The sequence below is a fragment of the Sinohyriopsis cumingii genome, chromosome 1, assembly GCF_028554795.1.
Source record: "Sinohyriopsis cumingii isolate HCF-2022 chromosome 1, ASM2855479v2, whole genome shotgun sequence".
NCBI lineage: Eukaryota > Metazoa > Mollusca > Bivalvia > Unionida > Unionidae > Sinohyriopsis > Sinohyriopsis cumingii.
In genome coordinates this window covers 131,074,356-131,098,364 of record NC_142961.1, presented here as the reverse complement: position 1 = coordinate 131,098,364, position 24,009 = coordinate 131,074,356, and the positions used below count along the sequence as shown (strand labels likewise).

General features: G+C 35.7%; 1 protein-coding gene across 1 annotated transcript in view; it reads right to left on the bottom strand.

Moving 5' to 3' along the window:
* LOC149807869 (receptor-type tyrosine-protein phosphatase epsilon-like) overlaps positions 1-24,009 on the bottom strand; it is a 74,427-nt gene that overhangs the window by 13,093 nt on the left and 37,325 nt on the right. Inside the window, exons 13-19 of the mRNA XM_089971431.1 lie at positions 19,959-20,149; positions 18,444-18,579; positions 17,724-17,873; positions 17,362-17,461; positions 16,851-16,924; positions 14,143-14,274; positions 10,927-11,055 (exon numbers count right to left, since the gene is read on the bottom strand). Coding sequence (XP_089827557.1) covers positions 10,927-11,055; positions 14,143-14,274; positions 16,851-16,924; positions 17,362-17,461; positions 17,724-17,873; positions 18,444-18,579; positions 19,959-20,149 — 912 coding nt within the window. The remainder of the gene's footprint in view (positions 1-10,926; positions 11,056-14,142; positions 14,275-16,850; positions 16,925-17,361; positions 17,462-17,723; positions 17,874-18,443; positions 18,580-19,958; positions 20,150-24,009) is intronic.

Sequence of the window (24,009 nt, the reverse complement as noted above, 5' to 3'; positions counted from 1 at the left end):
ACAACGTACGCGAACACACACACACACACACACACACACACAGAGGGAAGAGGAAAAAACAAACCCCAAATATACTATCAACACAGAAGGGAGATAATACAAACCCCAAATAAACTATCCACACAAACGTACGCGAACGCATACAAACCCCAAATATACTATCAACACAGAAGGGAGATAATACAAACCCCAAATAAACTATCCACACAAACGTACGCGAACGCATACAAACCCGAAATATACTATCAACACACAAGGGAGATAATACAAACCCCAAATAAACTATCCACACAAACGTACGCGAACGCATACAAACCCCAAATATACTATCAACACAGAAGGAGATAATACAAACCCCAAATAAACTATCATCACAAACGTACGCGAACGCATACAAACCCAAAATATACTATCCACACAACGTCGCTAACGCATACAAACTCCAAATATGCTATCCACACTCGGGAGGAAGAAGAAAAAACAACCAAATATACGATCTACACAACGTACGCGAACACACACACACACACACACACACACACACACACACACAGAGGGAAGAGGAAAAAACAAACCCCAAATATACTATCAACACAGAAGGGAGATAATACAAACCCCAAATAAACTATCCACACAAACGTACGCGAACGCATACAAACCCCAAATACACTATCAACACAAAAGGGAGATAATACAAACCCCAAATAAACTATCCACACAAACGTACGCGAACGCATACAAACCCCAAATACACTATCAACACAGAAGGGAGATAATACAAACCCCAAATAAACTATCCACACAAACGTACGCGAACGCATACAAACCCCAAATATACTATCCACACAACGTCGCTAACGCATACAAACTCCAAATATACTATCCACACTCGGGAGGAAGAAGAAGAAAAACAACCAAATATGCGATCTACACAACGTACGCGAACACACACACACACACACACACACACACACACACACACACACACACACAGAGGGAAGAGGAAAAAACAAACACCAAATATACTATCAACACTGAAGGGAGATAATACAAACCCCAAATAAACTATCCAAACAAACGTACGCGAACACATACAAACCCCAAATACACTATCAACACAGAAGGGAGATAATACAAACCCCAAATAAACTATCCACACAAACGTACGCGAACGCATACAAACCCCAAATACACTATCAACACAGAAGGGAGATAATACAAACCCCAAATAAACTATCCACACAAACGTACGCGAACGCATACAAACCCCAAATATACTATCCACACAACGTCGCTAACGCATACAAACCGCAAATATACTATCCACACTCGGGAGGAAGAAGAAGAAAAACAACCAAATATGCGATCTACACAACGTACGCGAACACACACACACACACACACACACACACACACACACACACACACACACGCGCACACCACAGAGGGAAGAAGAAGGAAACCATTATACACTATCCACACGCAGTGAAGAAATAACCCTTTATATATACTATCAACAGAGAGTGAAGAAAATAACCCATTATATTCCATCAACACAGAGTGAAGAAGAAAAAGTTTTTTGAAAGCACCTAAGCCTTCACCTGCAATGACCAACTCTGCCAAACACCTACACCCCACCCACCCCCACTCCCAACACTACAAAACCCATTTAACCCGTTATTTTATGGCATCATTGTGTGATTTAGGAAACATCAAGACACAAAATGATGGACGAATAGACTGACTATTGTTTACGGACTTGCATGCCTAAAGAGCGTGCTTGAAGGAAAACATCCTTCCATTTCAATTCTAACTAAAACATGATCCAGAGGGATAGAGAGAGGTGAAAGAGCACAATTTCATAAAGTGTGAGTAAAAACAAAACACGCCATCCTTATTATACAATGTCAAGACCAAGAGACACTTACGTTTTCTTTCTGGTCTATTCTCTTTTAGAAGGTAGTATGAAATTTCACATCAGGGCCAACGCATCGGCTCACATTGTCAATTTTTCCATTTCCATGTTTTTACTGGCACAAGTTCTTCATCATCTTCAATTTCTTCTTCTTCTGAATCCCTCTTCTCTGTTTCGTCTTGTTTTTGTTTCTTCTCTTTTCTCGTAGGGCACTCTGAATTCCAGTGTCCTTTCTCCTGACAACGATATTAGGTATCTTGACTTTTGTCTCTCTTTCTTAGACGAAGCAGGTATTCTGGAGACAAATACCCATTTACCTTTGCAGATATATCAAACTTCATTAGCACTTACACACTTTCGTATGACTCTCATCAAATCAACGACCAAAAGAGTAAGTTTTGTTGCCACTTTCGCATGTGAATTATGCTTTCGTATGACTTTTAGCAAATATTTGACCAGCAGGTCAATCTGTGCTGACTCTTCCATCTTCTTGATCGTTTGAGAGCGGAATGAATACTCTGACGCTAAGACACTCTCCTTATACACATGGACCTGCTGCGTATGAAACCTAGTCAAATGTAATTTTGCAATAAGATGAAACGATTTCATTGAGGAAGTAAAAAGCAATGATGTACCGTATCGCCTCACACAAAACCTGAAGTTTTAGTTCAAATCCGTGTCAGCGATTTCGAAGACGACATAACTGAGCTTTAATCAATGCTCTCCAATTATGACACAAAACCACGAGTCCTGATTCACGCCAAAAGAAATTTCGTTCGGTCCATAAAAAATAGTATCACATCTGAGAAACGCAAAAACGAACTTCCAGAAGACTGAGAACGACGGCTTACACCTACAACGTAAATGTGTGAGTTCAAGTAGTGCGTAAAACTTAGTCAAATTAGATTTTTATAGTCAAGACGAAACGATCTCTTTTCGAACAAGAAAGCAGACACCAAGCGACAATGGCGATCCGTGTCACACAACACTTTTCAAAATGTATATTACCAGAGGTTTGTTCTAGCGATCTGCACGGTTAAATTAAATGTTGATGTATTTTGCAATAAGACGGACACAATTTCCATGGGATCGCCCATGGTACGATTGTTCGTGCATTAGTTTAATTTTTAAAAATATTTTTTTATATAAATCGCCTATAGGATAGACCCAGTAAAGCATGGCCATTCTCGTCACTGTCTGAATAGCTACTTAAGTCAATTCGAAGCGAACGCGGTAAGAAAATAAGTATAGCCAATGAAATGGCTTACAACGGGTGATGCATTGTTTTGTTCTAGGGCTGTGTAGCATAATAATCCCTATGTTCTTGCGTTGTTACCATTACAGTGCAGACAGACTGAAATGTGAACTTACAAGCCCTCTTTGTGTGTGTTGTACCATTTCCTCTTACCACATCAAAATACTGAGCGTCACAGTATTGGTTCGCGTTTTCAAGCTGACCATTTTTTTATATCTCACTTAAACATTTCGACATAAACACTCACATCGGTAGAGTCGGAACAGACGTGTTACAGTATTGAGGGGCATGTTATCTTTTCTTTTTCAAACTAATAAATTTGGGGTTTGTATGAAGTAAAGAACCGAATGTACAGTGAAACTCAAGGATGATGACCCAATCTGTCTGTCTATTGATGCGTGTATTTACTTAAGAAGAAATATGACCTCTAAAACACAAAGAGATACGGCAAGCATGATTGGATTAAACACAACGATGTTTTCCTTCACGCCCGTGTAATTTAGAGTTTCAATCGTCTTTGAAGACAAACTTGGTCTCCTTTTGTAGGGCTTGAAATAATAAAAAAACTGAAAAATCTTAAGCACTTTGCTATAGATAATTTCATCAACAGACCAAACAACATAAATACCGTTACAACAATAGAAAGCCTTAAATCTTCTATCAAAAAGAAATGCATGAAAAAAATTAAAGATTAACGATAACTAACGAATGAAACCGAATTTAACAAAGGCAATGACATGTGAAGAAATGCCTCTCACTTTGGAAAGGTAGGCGAATGTACTCTGTCATGCACCGTCAACTTGAAAAATATTATAAACAGAGAGAAACCTGAATTCAAAATTCAGTTGTTTCTTTTTCTTCAAAATTATTTCGTTTCTTTTTTTTTTTTTTTTTTTTTTGGGAACAAATCTAAGCAAAGGAAGGAAAACATCGTTCGGTTCTTTACTTCATACAAACCCCAAATTTATTAGTTTGAAAAAGAAAAGATAACATGCCCCTCAATACTGTAACACGTCTGTTCCGACTCTACCGATGTGAGTGTTTATGTCGAAATGTTTAAGTGAGATATAAAAAAATGGTCAGCTTGAAAACGCGAACCAATACTGTGACGCTCAGTATTTTGATGTGGTAAGAGGAAATGTTACAACACACACAAAGAGGGCTTGTAAGTTAACATTTCAGTCTGTCTGCACTGTAATGGTAACAACGCAAGAACATAGGGATTATTATGCCACACAGCCCTAGAACAAAACAATGCATCACCCGTTGTAAGCCATTTCATTGGCTATACTTATTTTCTTACCGCGTTCGCTTCGAATTGACTTAAGTAGCTATTCAGACAGTGACGAGAATGGCCATGCTTTACTGGGTCTATCCTATAGGCGATTTATATAAAAAAATATTTTTAAAAATTAAACTAATGCACGAACAATCGTACCATGGGCGATCCCATGGAAATTGTGTCCGTCTTATTGCAAAATACATCAACATTTAATTTAACCGTGCAGATCGCTAGAACAAACCTCTGATAATATACATTTTGAAAAGTGTTGTGTGACACGGATCGCCATTGTCGCTTGGTGTCTGCTTTCTTGTTCGAAAAGAGATCGTTTCGTCTTGACTATAAAAATCTAATTTGACTAAGTTTTACGCACTACTTGAACTCACACATTTACGTTGTAGGTGTAAGCCGTCGTTCTCAGTTTTCTGGAAGTTCGTTTTTGCGTTTCTCAGATGTGATACTATTTTTTATGGACCGAACGAAATTTCTTTTGGCGTGAATCAGGACTCGTGGTTTTGTGTCATAATTGGAGAGCATTGATTAAAGCTCAGTTATGTCGTCTTCGAAATCGCTGACACGGATTTGAACTAAAACTTCAGGTTTTGTGTGAGGCGATACGGTACATCATTGCTTTTTACTTCCTCAATGAAATCGTTTCATCTTATTGCAAAATTACATTTGACTAGGTTTCATACGCAGCAGGTCCATGTGTATAAGGAGAGTGTCTTAGCGTCAGAGTATTCATTCCGCTCTCAAACGATCAAGAAGATGGAAGAGTCAGCACAGATTGACCTGCTGGTCAAATATTTGCTAAAAGTCATACGAAAGCATAATTCACATGCGAAAGTGGCAACAAAACTTACTCTTTTGGTCGTTGATTTGATGAGAGTCATACGAAAGTGTGTAAGTGCTAATGAAGTTTGATATATCTGCAAAGGTAAATGGGTATTTGTCTCCAGAATACCTGCTTCGTCTAAGAAAGAGAGACAAAAGTCAAGATACCTAATATCGTTGTCAGGAGAAAGGACACTGGAATTCAGAGTGCCCTACGAGAAAAGAGAAGAAACAAAAACAAGACGAAACAGAGAAGAGGGATTCAGAAGAAGAAGAAATTGAAGATGATGAAGAACTTGTGCCAGTAAAAACATGGAAATGGAAAAATTGACAATGTGAGCCGATGCGTTGGCCCTGATGTGAAATTTCATACTACCTTCTAAAAGAGAATAGACCAGAAAGAAAACGTAAGTGTCTCTTGGTCTTGACATTGTATAATAAGGATGGCGTGTTTTGTTTTTACTCACACTTTATGAAATTGTGCTCTTTCACCTCTCTCTATCCCTCTGGATCATGTTTTAGTTAGAATTGAAATGGAAGGATGTTTTCCTTCAAGCACGCTCTTTAGGCATGCAAGTCCGTAAACAATAGTCAGTCTATTCGTCCATCATTTTGTGTCTTGATGTTTCCTAAATCACACAATGATGCCATAAAATAACGGGTTAAATGGGTTTTGTAGTGTTGGGAGTGGGGGTGGGTGGGGTGTAGGTGTTTGGCAGAGTCGGTCATTGCAGGTGAAGGCTTAGGTGCTTTCAAAAAACTTTTTCTTCTTCACTCTGTGTTGATGCAATATAATGGGTTATTTTCTTCACTCTCTGTTGATAGTATATATAAAGGGTTATTTCTTCACTGCGTGTGGATAGTGTATAATGGTTTCCTTCTTCTTCCCTCTGTGGTGTGCGTGTGTGTGTGTGTGTGTGTGTGTGTGTGTGTGTGTGTGTGTGTGTGTTCGCGTACGTTGTGTAGATCGCATATTTGGTTGTTTTTCTTCTTCTTCCTCCCGAGTGTGGATAGTATATTTGCGGTTTGTATGCGTTAGCGACGTTGTGTGGATAGTATATTTGGGGTTTGTATGCGTTCGCGTACGTTTGTGTGGATAGTTTATTTGGGGTTTGTATTATCTCCCTTCTGTGTTGATAGTGTATTTGGGGTTTGTATGCGTTCGCGTACGTTTGTGTGGATAGTTTATTTGGGGTTTGTATTATCTCCCTTCAGTGTTGATAGTATATTTGGTGTTTGTTTTTTCCTCTTCCCTCTGTGTGTGTGTGTGTGTGTGTGTGTGTGTGTGTGTGTGTGTTCGCGTACGTTGTGTAGATCGCATATTTGGTTGTTTTTCTTCTTCTTCCTCCCGAGTGTGGATAGACTATTTGGAGTTTGTATGCGTTCGCGTACGTTTGTGTGGATAGTTTATTTGGGGTTTGTATTATCTCCCTTCTGTGTTGATAGTATATTTGGGGTTTGTTTTTTCCTCTTCCCTCTGTGTGTGTGTGTGTGTGTGTGTGTGTGTGTGTGTGTGTGTGTGTGTGTGTGTGTGTGTGTGTGTGTGTGTTCGCGTACGTTGTGTAGATCGTATATTTGGTTGTTTTTTTTCTTCCTCCCGAGTGTGGATAGTATATTTGGGGTTTGTTTTTTCCTCTTCCCTCTCTGTGTGTGTGTGTGTATCTGTGTGTGTTCGCGTAAGTTGTGTAGATCGTATATTTGGTTGTTTTTTTTTCTTCCTCCCGAGTGTGGATAGTATATTTGGGGTTTGTTTTTTCCTCTTCCCTCTGTGTGTGTGTGTGTGTGTGTGTGTGAGTCTGCGCGCGTATGTTGTGTGTGTGTGTGTGTGTGTGTGTGTGTGTGTTTGTTCGCGTACGTTGTGTAGATCGTATATTTGGTTGTTTTTTTTTCTTCCTCCCGAGTGTGGATAGTATATTTTGGGGTTTGTTTTTTCCTCTTCCCTCTGTGTGTGTGTGTGTGTTTGTGTGTGTGTGTGTGTGTGTGCGTGAGTCTGCGCGCGTATGTTGTGTGTGTGTGTGTGTGTATTGGTCTCTGTTTGTCCCTATAAAACTCACTTTATCCCTATCAGATACACTCTACCTACCTACCTACAGTAGCGCGTATTCAGGTCAGCCACTTGCAACACTGTTGCCATTTATCCCCTAGTGTTCAGTACAGTGACGTCACTGACGCTGGAAATTTTGAGACTATAAATATCGACTTGGGGATTTCCACATTTTGTAGCTATACATATATACTAGAATTCATAAACAGGAACGTCACTCAAGCTGAGGCTATAAAAAAATAGTGGGATTTTCCAAAGGAAACACCCACAAGTTGGAGCTATAAATAGATAGTGGGATTTCATAGGAATTTCAGCTGATTATAGATACATACGTATTTATCCACGATCGTCACAGAAGTTGATATTGTAAGTAGTTACTAATTTTATCCATTTTAGTCTAAACCATTGTAACTTAATTTTCGGGGATATGTTTATTTTCCTTTAAATTCTGGGACAATTTCGTCATTTTAGCGTTACTTTTAGTCACATCCATTTTGTCGTTGAGCATTTCCTTGATTATAGCTATTTATAGCATCATTACAATTATGCAAATTTTTGAACACCCCAGCAAGATTTCAGGTCTTGGTAATGCTTTATATATAAATCTCACGCTTGTACTAGTGTATGTATGTTTCTGTTTCTGTTGTGTTTGACCCTCTACCATCATTGTCCCTAGACAATCCCACCATGTTCAATTCCCCTTGACGCTATACAGACCCACCATGTTCAATTTCCATATGTTAAATTCCCCTTGACGCTAGACAGTCCCACGATTTATTCCCATGTTAAATTCCCCTTGACGCTAGATTGTCCCACGATTTTTCTCCATGTTAATTTCCCTTGTCGCTAATCTGACCCACGATTTTTCGCCATGTTAAATTTCCCTTGACGCTAATCTGTCCCAGGGGTCTCTGTAATGCTAATTCCCATTGACGCTAATGTATCCCACCTTACTACTTATATATATATATAGATATATAAAATCTGGAAAACAATTAGTAATTCCTCTTTATTATCTGTCTTTCATATATAATTTGAGAGGAAATATTTACTTAAATTCTTCTTTGGAAGTACAAAATTGCTCATAGAAATTTGGAAGTAAACACTGAAATGGGATTATTATGAAATCCTTTCAGTGCATTGTGAATTATTTCACTTAAATTTATTCGGAACATTCTTTATTTTGGATTTGTTTTAGACAATTTAAGGTTATTTTGGATTTAATTCACAATATGGTAAGTCTCGTTTGAATTTTCACTTTGTATTCTAGGTAAATACATTTTTGTCAAGTTTATTAACATGTTTGTTTTGCTTCCTTTATGTTGCATATTATAAATTCATAGTGTCTTATCAAATGACAAAGTGCATTATTACTCTTCCAAACATACACTGAAAATGATGATGATGTGGACGAAAATACAAATATGATTATTAACTAAATAGCGTGTTCAAATTTAATGAATACAGAATATATGACGATCACAAGAAGATAAAATACTACTTCAAAAAGATGATTTTGCTTTCGTTGAGTTTTAACATTTTTTGGTTTCATCATGAGGAGATATCGGATATAAATGATATTCCCGGGAACCTAACACAGCTTAAGCAGACCAAGACTGGCATTTGTGTGCGTTTGTTTGTTTGTGTGTGTGTGTGTGTATGTGTGTGTGTGTGTGTGTCAAACCCACGACCCTTGAATTACAAGTCTAGTACTGTACTGAAGGGAATCATTGTCATATATGAAAATCCAAAGCACACAGCAATAGTAAAGAAAAACATTGTATACGGTGTTGAAACGTAATCGTGGATAACCCCTTTAAGTTTCACACAATCTGTCTTTGTCACAAATAGTATTGCTTAAAACCGTATACATTAAACATTCATATATGGACTAATAAATACACAATTAAGAAGCTCAAATGCATATTAACATTTCAAGAAACTGACAACAAATTTAACTTTAAATGCATTTCCATCGGTAGTGAACTACTGTACAACTATAATTTAAAAAAATTCAGATATGTCTGTCATGAAAATAATATTGTGCGATATAATACAAATTGCATCTAGTATTGTGCAATATAGGCTTATAAGTATTAAAATAAAGGCAAGCTCGATGGACAAGATAAAGAAAATGTTGAAAGTAACAGAACGCAGAATAGCATTATAATTAATGGACGTTTTGTCCACCTATCCACATTTACAAACATGTATCATGTATGCACCCGTAAAACAATAGTCTTTCATTGAAATTTATCACACAGAAATACGTTATTGGAGAATTTTACTATATAAAACCAAAGTTAAATATTCCATGATTTCGAAAATTTAATTTGAGCCGGTTTTTACAAGATACATTATATGACTGTTTTCCTGTCTAAATATAAAACAGAAACAATCGATGATTTCAAACGTAAAATAAAGATCACATAATTACTATCAACCATGAATAGGGTTAGAAGCATGACTGGCAACACTAATCGTTTTAAGAACAGGATAGCAGCTGTGTGGAAGGCAATACTGTTTTAGAATAGAAGGCACATTGAAAACATGCTGACATTCACCGAGTACAAAATTGTACAAGAACAGCAGCAAATGGATACAATAGATGTGGTTAAAAATGTATCAAACTGGTTTAATACAAATTAAAGAGAATATATACCGTACTGGCATCGTTGCTATCTACCTATCTATCCATGAATCCATCCATGCATCCACCTACCCACTCGTCCACCTACCCACCCTTACATCCATCCATCGATTCAAACAAACTCACTAAAACTTGGGTAAAGAATATAACAAACAGCAGGTACACCAGGAACTACCAAGTGGGCAACCAATACCCTGAATCCGAATTCCAAGTAAACATGTTTACCTTCAACTAATAATGGTTTTAAGTTATGATCTAAAATCACAGAAAAACGTAGGTGTGTAATATATTGTTTACAAAACGAAGACATTAGTCATATAGGCCGAACACCTACCATCAATTTCGGACAAGAGTATATCACCAAATGCAAACCAAATATACGTAAGCATTTAATACATATAATCCATATGCATCAGACAAGTAATCAAATGTTTAATTCATGTCAGCTTGGGCATTTTTAAATATGTTATGTACCAGCGACGTGGTTTCAGCTTGCTAAGTAAATGCGCACTATTACAATTCTGCGTTGTCCATTTATCGGTTTTGTTCGAGAAACTGCTCTAATAATATATATGCAATCAAAGAGAGATATGCGCTGACAAAATACATATACAGGAGTGCACATATTACTTATGTATACTAGATGTAGATAATTTCAATAGTAACCAGTTACATATGAGCATCATATTACAACAAGTCGCACCGATGAGAACAGAAAAGCACCTGAGTTATAGATAAATCACTTTAAAATAGGCTACACGAATATTGTTCTTTGTAAATATTTTAAAGTCGACAGTATGGAAAGATTTTCTAAAACCGAATATATTTCTAGATCTGATGAAGTTTAACGGTTGCTATGATTCATAGAATTTATTAGGTTTTCTATAGTGCATCATCATTGTATTGCTACAGATATAAAATATTTTTCGTACATATAATTACTTACATCTTCGTGATATCTAAGCCTGAAGGTGTATTCGGTGCTAATATCATCAGCTGATTTACTCTCCAGTGTGATTCGAAAAGGTGGTAGCTCTAGCGCCTCCTCATCCTCCGGCCAATAGCGCTCCTCGTCCTAGAAAATGTAATATCGCACATAGCGTCAAGGACGTGTAACTGAAATCATTAGTTCGTTAAAATATGTATGTGCATTTAAGTTATGTATCTTATTACGGTATACAATGCTAACCGTCTCTAGTGAAATGTAAAACTAATATAGTTATGTTACTTAAGGTAGCCTAAGCTCTGTTATGGCACAAGTAACAGAACCTTCCAATATCCGAATAATATAAATAATAGGCTACACACGCCGTAGCTCCCAAAATACAACTTTTGGAATTAATGATCTATGCATTCAAGTAACTTTGTTCACTTTCCTCTGGTCACATGAGCCAACCCAAGCTCATGTTCTTCCGGCTAACTGCAATTCTGCTCAATGCATTTTTATAGCTATTTATGAATTTGGCTTTAGACCAGAATTACATAGTTCTACAATGTTTGATGTATATATATTTTAATACGATAATATTCAACCGTAACCAGCCAATATATTGCACTGCTGAGTTCATCTCTTAATGAAAAATATACCAATAAGTCTGCTTAGTTGATTTTTTCTGCTAAGCCTAGTTGAAATGCACACCCCCCACCCCCACCCCCCATATATATATATATATATATATATATATATATATATATATATATATATATATATATATATATATATATATATATATATATATATATACATAAGTCTGATTAGTTGTTATTTATGCTATGGTTTATCTATATTCGAACTTTTTTGTTCATGAATGAACAGTTCATACCACGATTATATTGGACTATTCTTTTTTGGGGACAAACACTGTTTTATGCCACAAATTATCTTTAGCTTAGAGGCCAATAAGAAAAGCGAGTGACTGTGGTGTTTGACATAAATTACGAACCTGTGGTTTTGCTACCCTCCCACAATGACGCAATAGATAGGGATTTTAATCATCTGGATCTGTAAATATATTTAAAATAACAAAGGAAGGCTATTGCAAATGGCTGATTGGAGGTCAGTATGCTCTGATGACCTTGTTACAGAAACATTATAAACACATTAAAGTTCAGTGCAGCTACGATTGTTGCGGATGTAACATTGATCTAGCGTGCAATGATTTTCATTTGTAGTGCTGTTTAATGGGGTTCTCGGATGCATACCAGGGAATCTGCACTGTTCAAGTCCCCGTTCGTATTAAATTGTCCTGAACTGCAAGGGTCCGGCATTAAGACAAATGATAGTGTCGTAATACATATATCAAACGCATGCTTGTGCGTTTATTCTTCGACCACAAGAAACATTTAGACGCTTTCAAATTGTACCAGCCTTTCGATCAGACGAAGCACCTCTTACAGTACTATCGAAACTACATTAGTTTACGACAGTGATGTCAAACCCGCGGCCCGCAAGCTGATTTGAAATGGCCTGTCATAGCTCGAGCTGCTATATAGTCATTGCTTTTCAGTTTTCTGATGCGGCCCTCGGTTTCAAGAAAAAACATTTTTCAGTGGCCCATGGTGTCAACACGGTTGGAGAGCACTTGTTTACATACTGCGTTTACAGCTATTACCGTTGGAAGAATTTTCTTCATCAAATATTTCACAGCTGTTTCACAGCTTTTTACTATACCTTCACACCCGTGCAAACTAGCAGTAGGTGATACAAACCGAAAGAAAACTGTGTGGTTTTTCTTTGCAATATCAATGATATAAGTACAATTGTTGTTATTGTCCAGGTAAATAAACTGAAGTCACCCGCTAATGCGAAGTAATCTATATGTTTATCATACAGACTAACCGTGCTATACCTCTGTTTAGTATACCTCGTCGGCACATTTGGATTACTCGAGTCGTATCCTTCTTGTGGCGTAAGGCTTTTCTAATTCTATTATAACAACATAATTTTCAAAAGTCATTGGAGCAAATGTTGAGATGTCAATTATAATCAATATTCAGTCCTAAAGCTAGCATATATAAGGTATGATTTTATTTACTGTCAAACTTAGTCGTTAAAGTAGGATAACATTTGAGTCAATTACATCATTTAATAGTACAATGGACAGTTTCTAATTAGGTAATTGCATCGATGTCAAGTAAATATAAGTAAGTATTAAATCACGGATATGGTCTATTCAGCGTATATTTAGTTATGCGGGGCATATAAGATTGGTATCTTTCCTACACGAATATATAGAAAAAAAATTAAATTTAAAAATAAAACGTGTTTAATAATACAAAATGTAATGTTTCTTTTTTGTCTGGAGAACATGGGTCCCTACTACACATATGAAGGGCTGAACATAAGACGGGATCATTTTCCTTATTGCACCAATCAATGAAGAAGTAGCTATGATAACACGTTTTCAAAAATAATATCCTATTGTTTGTCAGGAGTAAAGTGGTTTCCATTAATATTTTAATGTGATTTTGTGTGTGTGTATATATATATATATATATATATATATATATATATATATATATATATATATATATATATATATATATATATATATACTGATCTGATTGACATCTAATTTAGGGGCCCCGAGTGGCCGAGTGGTCTAAAGCGTTCTCCGTTACGGATCACTGCCATCTCACCTCTGTCTGCGCCGGTTCGAGTCTCAGATTCAGCCAATGTAGGTATGTAAGAAAGCATGCCAGTAGCTTCTAGTGGGTCGGTGGTTCTTTCTGGGGTTTTCCCGGGTTCTTCCTCCACCATTAATACTGGCCGCCATATATAGCCTATCGTGTGCTGAAAAATGGCGTCAAACCCCACAACAACAACAACAACGACATCTAATTTACTTTGTGAAGTACATGGTCGTTTCGAACTGTGCAACATACTGTTTATAATCTTAAATTCATTTTATGATATCTCTACTTAATGTCTGGGCCAATCGTATTACCCATGCTTTCTGCTTTTCCATGCAAATAAGGAACATGACATTTTTGCAAGTATGCGTGTGCTGTATAACCAACTGTTCGGTTATTTACTGAGTGTGAATTCGCAGGTTAGAGAATGTATACAATGAGTCTAGTATTGCACAGGGATTCTCTGCTGTTTTTCTGCAAATACTTGGACAAATTTACTAGTTCATGCAGGATCGTTATTTAGTATTACCTTCATTTGAGACAACGTATTCAGCATGACGATTGAGCACACATGGAACTGATACACCATTCTCCAGAAGTCCAGTTTAGTGTTCTCCAGGGGTGTTTGGGTGATAATGAAAATATCATTATCTTTATATGCCTGCATAAAGACAGACAAAATCTTGCATTTGAAAGGTTTACGATAATTAAGATTGCGTTTGAATGTAGCCATATGTGTAGACAAAAGAGCAAATACGATCAATTGTTTGTATTTTCTCTTCAAGAAGTTATGCTTTCGAAAGTAATTAAGTTGTATGCATTACCACATGTCTCTTGAGATATAAGCTATAACCTCTCCTGTTTTAAGTGTTACTTTTTGTAGTTACTTTCAGAGTACGACTGACTCCTGATAATATTGTCTGAGACGTTAACCTATTCAATATAATATCAAGCGGTTGCTACCTACTTTCAAGGACGCAGGATTACACGGGTTCGTCATAAACAGATGGCATATAACCCACATTAAAACGTAATATCTCTTTGATATATTGGACTTATACAACCATCGTTTACTCCTTTAATATTAACGTAAGCCATGCAGACATTTTGGTAAATGTCTGTAATTTGTTATTGGAGCTTTCTAACAAGCCTTTTCCATTATATGTTACTAAATTTTTAATCCCAAGCATTGAAAGGTTTAGTTCTAGCTTAAGTGACGTCCTCGTAAAAATATTTATATTTTTGAACATGATGCAAAGAAAATAACTATTGCAGAAAAGCAATTGGCTTGTTGTATACAGTCCACTTGCCTACTGTCAATCTTGTCAGAGGTGGAAGCATTTCATAAGAATTTGGGCTGTATAGATAGACAGGAACTCAACTTATCGTGTAAAACAATTTGTCATTACTCTGACCTGGTGTCCGTGGTGTGAATTATATACCTACATATACATCCTCGTTGTGAAAACCATGCATCATTATAGTGTAAATCGACCTGAATTTACTTATGACAAATGTACAATTAAGTCAGATACAGAAAGAAATATATCTTCCCTTCTCTATCCATCCCGCTCCACGCTTAGTACATTTTCCGCAGATACTTGAAAAAGTTATTTAATTAAGCATTGGTGACGTCAGTGGCGTGATGAATGGTATTACAAGAAAAATTGCGCTTTTGGTAAGATGATTGTATATAAGCTAACTATATGTAAGTTAAATCTGGCACAAGTATGAAAACAGTAAGCACAATCTTTGTACTATATAATAATGTCGACTTCATTTGTTAATATTCGAATACTACACAAACTGGTTGTAGAGGTGATTGTAATGTTGGTGGAGTAATTTTTCGAAGAGATGGAAATATGAATGTATTCCAATGAGATTTAACTTGCAACTATACTAAAGTTCCATTAATTATTAAATGGATATATAATTCTTAATAGATCTAAAGCAACGAAACATAACCTTTTACACATATAGAGACTTCTGTTATATGATTGGGCTTACATGTTTTCAAACAAATAGAGCAGTAAGCAAACGAGTATGCTGGTGTGCATTCAAGCATTCTTCACCCGCATATAAAATTTGAAGATACTGAAATGTAGGCATCCTGACAAATCTTCCTCTTCCAGTATATATATATATATATATATATATATATATATATATATATATATATATATATATATATATATATATATATATATATATATATATATATTAATCAGATTATTGCCAATTTGTATGTACTTATTGCAACTATATATGTAAGTTCCAAAAAACATACTCTTTAATTCGTATAAATAAACTAAGTACTGCCAAACGTCTACATACTTAAGTGGCAAACGGAGCCAAAGGTAAAAACTAAATCAACGCCAATTTTCATTTGTTTCTATTAGCATTATTTATGCCGGTGTTCTATTTTCACTTAAAAACTTTCAATAGTGTGACAATTATTTAATACGGACTTTTTCTGACACGACGCAGGGATGCGATGGCCGATGAGAGGGTGTCGATGAGGGGGTGGGGTGCGCGTAGTCTAGAGACATTGTAGTTGGTAGACATGTATGGTAACAACGACTTCTTTATTTCAAGGTTGCTCCTTTCTTTTATTTGATGTAGTAGTAATATTAGTTGTTGGGCTATTTCGTTTGAAGTGGTAACAATACTGCTAGTCTTTTATCATTGGTATGGTCTGTTAACAACGCTTGATAACGATGTTGTAATAAACTAAAAACTTTTTATCCAAGCAACATGTTCTATATTGCATACACCAAAAGAAGCGAGAATTTCAGTTTTTAAATCTAAATTATGAATGGCTAATTTCGTGAACTAGCTAGTAGCACAATTTGCATTAAGCAACGAACTTCAGGTCCATTTCTATCATTGTTGATCTCATGCGATAGTAAAGAAAAGTGTAGGTGTTTGTATGTTATTTCATTTTTATTCGATTTCCATAACCTTATCGTAGCATTATTTTGCATTGATCAATCGGATCTACGTTTCTGTTTCATAATGATTTATGTACATTTTGTGTTCATGATGAGTCAGCCACCTGTTCTAACACCAGTGTAGCAGGACTTTGTTTTCGTTACTCGCTTTCCTTGTCTATGTGGAGGTGAAAAATGAACGAGATTCATTTAAAACCTACTATATACATTAATTAGCATGCAAAATATAGTCTTTTATTTACTGATTTAGCCTTTGGTGATAAAGTAACTGCACACACACACTTACCGGTAAAAATACCGCATTGATGTAGGTGTCACCCCCTTTGACGTAGACGTTTAAGAAGGGACTATGGTTGATGTCTGGAAAATCAAACTCGGAAAATGTTTTCCTTTTTACTTGAAACCACATGCATATGGTAACATATTTCTTTGAAACTGACATTTTAACACATGTTATTTAATTTCAGATTTATAATGCTAATTAGAGGAAAAGAATGAAGGTTGACAGAACATTATACAATGCGGTAATACATTTTAAATTGAATCTGCCATTTCTGACCTTCAAAACACATCTTTCATTAATATTTGCTGAAATAATTTCAATGAAACTAGAAGTATATCACATTTTGAAGTTTAATAATGTCATCACCTTAACCAAAATATACGATGTAACATTATAACCATTCCAAAATTTCTTAATTTCTTAAAAAAGTATACTATGAACACATAAAAATGTTAAAATCAAAAATAGTATTTGATGTATAATCCCGAGAAGGTGTATTGGATTGCATTAATACCTGGTAAAATGTTTGAATATCGGTTCTTGAGACTATTTTCGGTTTTCTTTCCAGTTTCGTATACATCATCTTTCGCATCAGCAGCGTACAGGGATAGTTTCTGAATGCATAATATACATAGTGACTCAGTATTAATGCCATCATAAATTAAATGATCGCATTACGAAATGTGAACATAAATTTTGAAAATTGCTGGATGTAAATGTAAAAGTCGGTCACTGCGGTGAGACACGATGACTGTGCATATTACAAAATACGTATTTAACTGGCTTTAGCATTTTGCAATTGATGAAGAATGTCGTTTTATACCATTATTAACATCGATAAAGTTGTTATTTTGATCCAATGAAAACACTCTTTACCTCAAACTCAAGGTCAATCTTCCGCTTTCCTGTCTTAGCGTCGAGTTCCAGTAAGTTATTGTATGCTTCATGGAACTCGGTGACTGACATGACCGATGTGTTGCATCTTAGAGCCTCTACCAGAGCTTCATGAAGAAACTTGTACTGCTCCTTAAAGAAAAAATAGATAGATAGATAGACAGATAGATAGATACGTACGTACGTACGTACGTACGTACGTACGTACATACATACATACATACATACATACATATTAGTTTTTTCATAATAATTATAAAGTTAGCATTGTTAAAAAATTGTAATCTACTATTTTAATTATTGAAATCATTGCACTTTTGATTTAAGTGCACGTTTAAGCTCTAGCAACGTTATCGCTTTAATAGTTTTGCCTCAAAACTATTACTATCAACACTACTGCTGCATCTGCAATTTCTGATATACCTATTTGTATATAGCTACTTAAAATTTGGAATAATTGTTTGTTTTATAAAAGTACCAACATATTATATTGCTGTAATACATACAAATAATAATACAATAACTTGAGTTCCTTTTATGTAATATGTATTAACTGGTTAAGGTAATAATGCTAATAATGAAGATGACCATTCCGACTAAGTGAATAACATGCATGAGAAACAAAATCGACTGACATGAATACGAATATATTACAATTCTTAAAGATTATAGCGTGTGTATAGTATACTGATAGTTGCTTACAGCATTCTGCACAAGGCTGGCTCGCTGCTTTCTTAATGCTTCCACACAGCTGAACACATTTATGGAGCCTAGTTCCTCCGCCTGATCAACAAGGTAATCGAGAGCCAAGAAGGTTCCTGTTCTGCCTATACCAGCACTATATGGGGAAGAAGGCACATGCATATATACAAAATTACTCAAAGTATCACAATCAGCTACTGTATTCTAGGCGAGGGTTCCACGACTGTAATTTTGCAATCAATAGGACTTTATCAAAGTATAAATTAAACTTATTTATCAATATATTTAGACAAATGATACGTGTATTCACTTGCAACACCGGCTGTTTCAACAAACAGAATTCATTATATCGATGAGTCTTATGCTATAAGTTGGCTATACGTGTACACTGAATCTTTCAATTCCTTCGAACCGTGAAAGACGTTAATTAAAATATACCGATATATTCTGTGCAGCTGCAATGTACATTTTTTAGCCTGGAAAAGCCTTTCGTATTTAACGCGAAACGGGATTAGTTTCTTAGCCAACGTTTCTTCTGAATATCTTTGTTCTATACACCATTAAAACTCTTCGAACCGCGATGACAACCTAAAACTAGAATACAACCAAAACTAAAAACACTAAAGCCAATCAAGTAAACGTATGTAGGATTATAACTTGAAAAATGTACTTTTCCAAGTAGTTCCTGATCAAGTTTCCTTATGAATGATTTCTTAGGTTACACGAATTTTCGCCCTGCTGTGTATTGTCCAAAACCTGTTCATATCTATTATGCAATTATTTTCCGCCAGTCTACTGGGCATCGTGTATCATTTAATAGTCACTACTAAAGCGCATATTAAAGTGAAAAGACACTTTCCAGGCTCTGTTACCGCAGTGACTGAGTTTTTGGTTCACCATTGCTACGTTTAAAAGCAATCACAACTTGCGTCTAACTTTAAAGATCAAAATAGTATTTGTTTTATTAATTAGTTCTTGTTGGCAAGTACTATTTCATCAGGTATCACATAAATAATAATAAGGAAATAAGCTATCCATCAGCAATAATTCGACATCAAAACATTTACAACGATGTTGGAATAACAAATGATAATATTTTAGTACCTAATTGTTACATTTGTATAACATGTTAATGTCATTCACAGAATAAATGATAACATTTGTTCAATTTGTGACGAACAAAAACTAGTAAAGCACAGAAAAAATACATTGATTAACCAAATGACCATGCAAGCTTCATGTATATATGCCACATGTCCTTCATTGTCCATTACAGCTCAAACTCTACTTTCTATACAAATAATGTATTAATGACACAGAAGGCAAAGAAAGAATAACATAGAAGGACACACGAAGAATTTTCTAATGAAAATGAAAACGAAATATATGAAACAAACGGACCAGTTTTCGAATATATAAACACATGATAAATCTTCTTCCGTTCCGTTGCTGGCTAAGAAGTAAATAATATCAAATTTTTAAATAAAACGATTTGAATTAAAATTTCTTTAAAACCTGCAATGAACAACCATCGGTCCGCTGGTGATTCCAGGTACTTTAGTGTTGCGAACCTTGCGTCGAAAATGGACTAAAGAAGTCGCATATCTGGGTACACTATTATCTGGCCAGGCTGTGAAATGGAACTGCTTCAAGCAACGTTGTTCTGTCTTGCCTTTTCCGTAAAATGAGTTCAATGTCATGGTATTCTGTCAAAATATAATAATTGATGATTAATTAGAAGTATATAATTGAAACACTATACATTGGAGCTAATGGTCGTTTCATTTGGTCAATGTTATGCATTTAGAACAGGTTGTTACCTTATATTGTATGAATATATTTTGCTAAGAAGCACGCACGCTTAAATATTGGCACCTATTCTATATTCTTGTTCTGTTACCGTATTTGTACTACAGTCTAGAATAGGCATTTACTCCAGATAATCTTTCAGTAATATTCCACATCGGTCAGGTAAGTGCTGGGCTATGCAATTGATACAATGAGTTGTTCTAGGTGATATCGATCGACACACGTTTGTAGGTCAATGAAGTAAATCAATTTAAGCTTATTGAAAATTATGACAGCGTAAGCATATATATATATATATATATATATATATATATATATATATATATATATAGATAATGACACATAAGATTATAGCGACTCAAATACAAAATAGTTTCCCAACGTTTCGACGTAAATAAGTTCCTTGTCAGTGCAAGTAACAATTTAAAGTAAAAAAAAAGAATAGTGTAACAGTGAAATACATTCAAGTTCTACATGTTTAAATCACATAGAAATAAACAAAGCTTAAACAACAGAAGAAATAGAATGAAAATGACTAAATGGTGTATAACGGGTAACATATGTATGTTATGCTGCAACTACAATCAAAAGTGTTACAGTATATTGGAATGGGTAAATATCATATCAAATCTGAGTACATCTGATGCAAGGATGCTTTTGATAACATTATATGAGGACAGTTTTACTTTTTCATATATAAGCATAACTCCCTAGTAGCTTTCATTTGTAGTACCCAGTAGAAGTTTTGTGTATCAATTCTGTATCGGTTCACCTCAGGTTGCAATAAATTTGCAGATTGTCGAGTTCACAGTCTAATTTAACTTTTTTGTTAGGTAGCGTTTACTTTTCTGCGAATATGGCTTTTGTAGTTATACAATTATTTTCTGCAAATCAAATGATAGAGATTGCATTTCTGTTTCTATATGCTAAAGCTTTTGTAGCTAACGAACGTTTGCAAATTATTCCATTGTTTTTTGGCAGCATTTTGTTCCCGTATAAACGGCCGTGTTTAAAGTTACCTTGGCACGTACTAGATGGTCCTCCGGTTTTCCGAATTACATTCAATAACCATATAAACTGCTTGAACTATGCATTTCTGACTTTCGGCGGATTTAAACTGGTGCTACAACTTCGGAATTCTATATTGTAATTTAATGCGTCGTTGTGAAAAGCAATGGCGAATGGGACGCGATGTGTCCTTTGAGGTTTCCGCGTCTCATTTCAAATGTATTCGGATTAGAGTATATTCGTTTGTTCCAGAGACACGTTCCGTAAAACAGGATTTTTCGTTACGTGAGGTGCGGTGCCAGCAAGTTAGGGAAAGATATTTTGGTGTTTACACGTTCTCCGTAATGGTGGTAGATTCAGCATTCAAAAAATGTTGGTTATCTTAGCTGACTTTTATATAATTAATTGTTTGATGGAAGTTGGTGAAGAATTCAAGAAATATTTTGAATTTTTAGCTCGTTTCCACACATTTCAATTTTGCTGTCGGTAAATCTGCCACATCTTAGAGGCATATCAGGTATATTGTTGTTAAGGTTTTCATCGGCTCTTCACAAAAACATATTGGTATAGAAATGTGCAATTTAGCATTTGGTGCTTATTCGCTTGTTGCAGTTCCATTAGTTTGTACCAAGTGTTGGATGTTGTTATTTCGGATACTACATTTTTTCACAAATCCTTGAACTTGTTTTATAATGCAATACTGACGTGTGCTAATCTTTTCATTCCGGTATAATTACGGGGATTAGTCCATATATTATATCCAGAGGTTGGTGTAAATATCACTAGTTATCCAAGTGTATGTATGTCATAGGAAGAAACTCAGATGATGGTTAACAGCATAAAGTCACCTTTTGGCAAGTAAACAATCCATTTGAACACCTATGGTGATACTTAGTATAAGATTGTATTCGTTGTCTTCTCGCTAATTGTAATTAAATTTCAGATCAGGTCTGTTTACTTAAATAATTGTGTAATCTGTGAAACAAATTTCAAACAATTGAGCAAATGAAAATGAAAATACATTAAGAAGAACGTATTCTGAGTTACTTAACTTTTTAAAAATTGTGTATGTCATTATAGCATTAAAACAGTTGGCGATTGATTAATATGCAAAACTATATTCTATGTTCAATCCTAGTTGGTTTTTACAGTGTAGCATGGTATATAGTTACGTCAAATCCATATGAGCAATATGAAGAACTGTCTTACAGTAGTATTTCCCCAGATTCGAAGCATAACGCCGTATGTATATATATCACTTAATAGTGTAAATATAATTCGAATACCTTATCTGAAATATGAATATTTCATAATTAAATTATTCTATTTATATTCAGAAACTGGTCCGTGAAACATGAACAGTAGTCCAACATTTTTGTGCGATAAGGATATAATAACACTGGTCAACAGTGAAATCATTACTGACTTGAAAAGGCCCTAATATGTAGTATTTTGGTGTGCCGAACACGAATATAACCGTGAAAAATTTGTATTGGCTCTCGTTTTGAAGATATTCATATACCTCATTTTCTATGTTTCACTGTGTAAATTTCTCCAGTAGGACTGCAGCAACATCCGGAATAATGATGTAACATTGCATAATACCATCATGCTCACATCATCCACAGTTGATTGCATCATTTTCTGATGCAATGCAATACTAATGCCATGCGGCTGCTGAAGTAAGTTGACGTCAGCAGTGTACTATACATGTGTAGGCCTATTATACTAATGCCAGGCGGCTGCTGAAGCTGACGTAAGCAGTGTACTATATAAAGCCCAATCAGATAGGTTCAGCATTTAAAATATTTTAGACGTTGTGCGAGACAGTTCAAGCTACTGTTACATAAAACTTATTATTTTATCCATTTACGTACAATAAAGAACAGTAATGCCTCGAAAGTGTGTTAATACCGCGGACAATTTTTGCTATATTTGTGGGGAAGTGACATTTGCCAACCAGAAGAAAAGTATCAATTCTCAAGTGAAGAAGGCATATCATCTTTACTTCGGATGCAAGGTTGGTGACCAAGACAAGCCTTGGGCTCCGCATATATGCTGTGCTACATGTACAACACAGCTTTCACAGTGGTTGAATTGCAAAAGGTCATCAATGCCGTTTGCAGTCCCAATGGTGTGGAGAGAGCCAAGCAACCACCTAAATGACTGTTACTTCTGCTTGGTTCCTCCTCTTTCCGGCGGAATAACGAAGCGAAAGAAGTCGAGAATAGTCTACCCAAACATTCCGTCTGCATTGAGACCAGTTCCACATGGTGAGGGACTTCCTATTCCAGAACCTCCAGCAGAATATTCTCTTGATTCATCTGACGAAGACAAAGGTGAGTCGACCTGTTCTTCTCCTGGTCCATCAGCATGCAGTGATCCAGATTTTCACTGTGGTGCATCATCAACCCCACACAGAATAACACAGGAAGAACTAAATGACCTGATTCGTGATTTGGACTTATCAAAGAACAAGGCAGAATTGCTAGGATCAAGACTCCAACAATGGAATCTTCTAGAAGAAGATGTCACAATTACTGCATATCGAAAGCGCCACCAGCAATTGGAGCCTTTCTTCAGAAAGGAAAGTAATCTGATATTCTGTTCCGATATTGAGGGCCTCATGAATGCTTTAAAAATCACTCATGACCCACAAGAATGGAGACTATTTGTGGACTCTTCGAAACTGAGTCTCAAGGCTGTGCTTTTGCACAATGGAAACATTCTTCCATCTATTCCAGTAGCG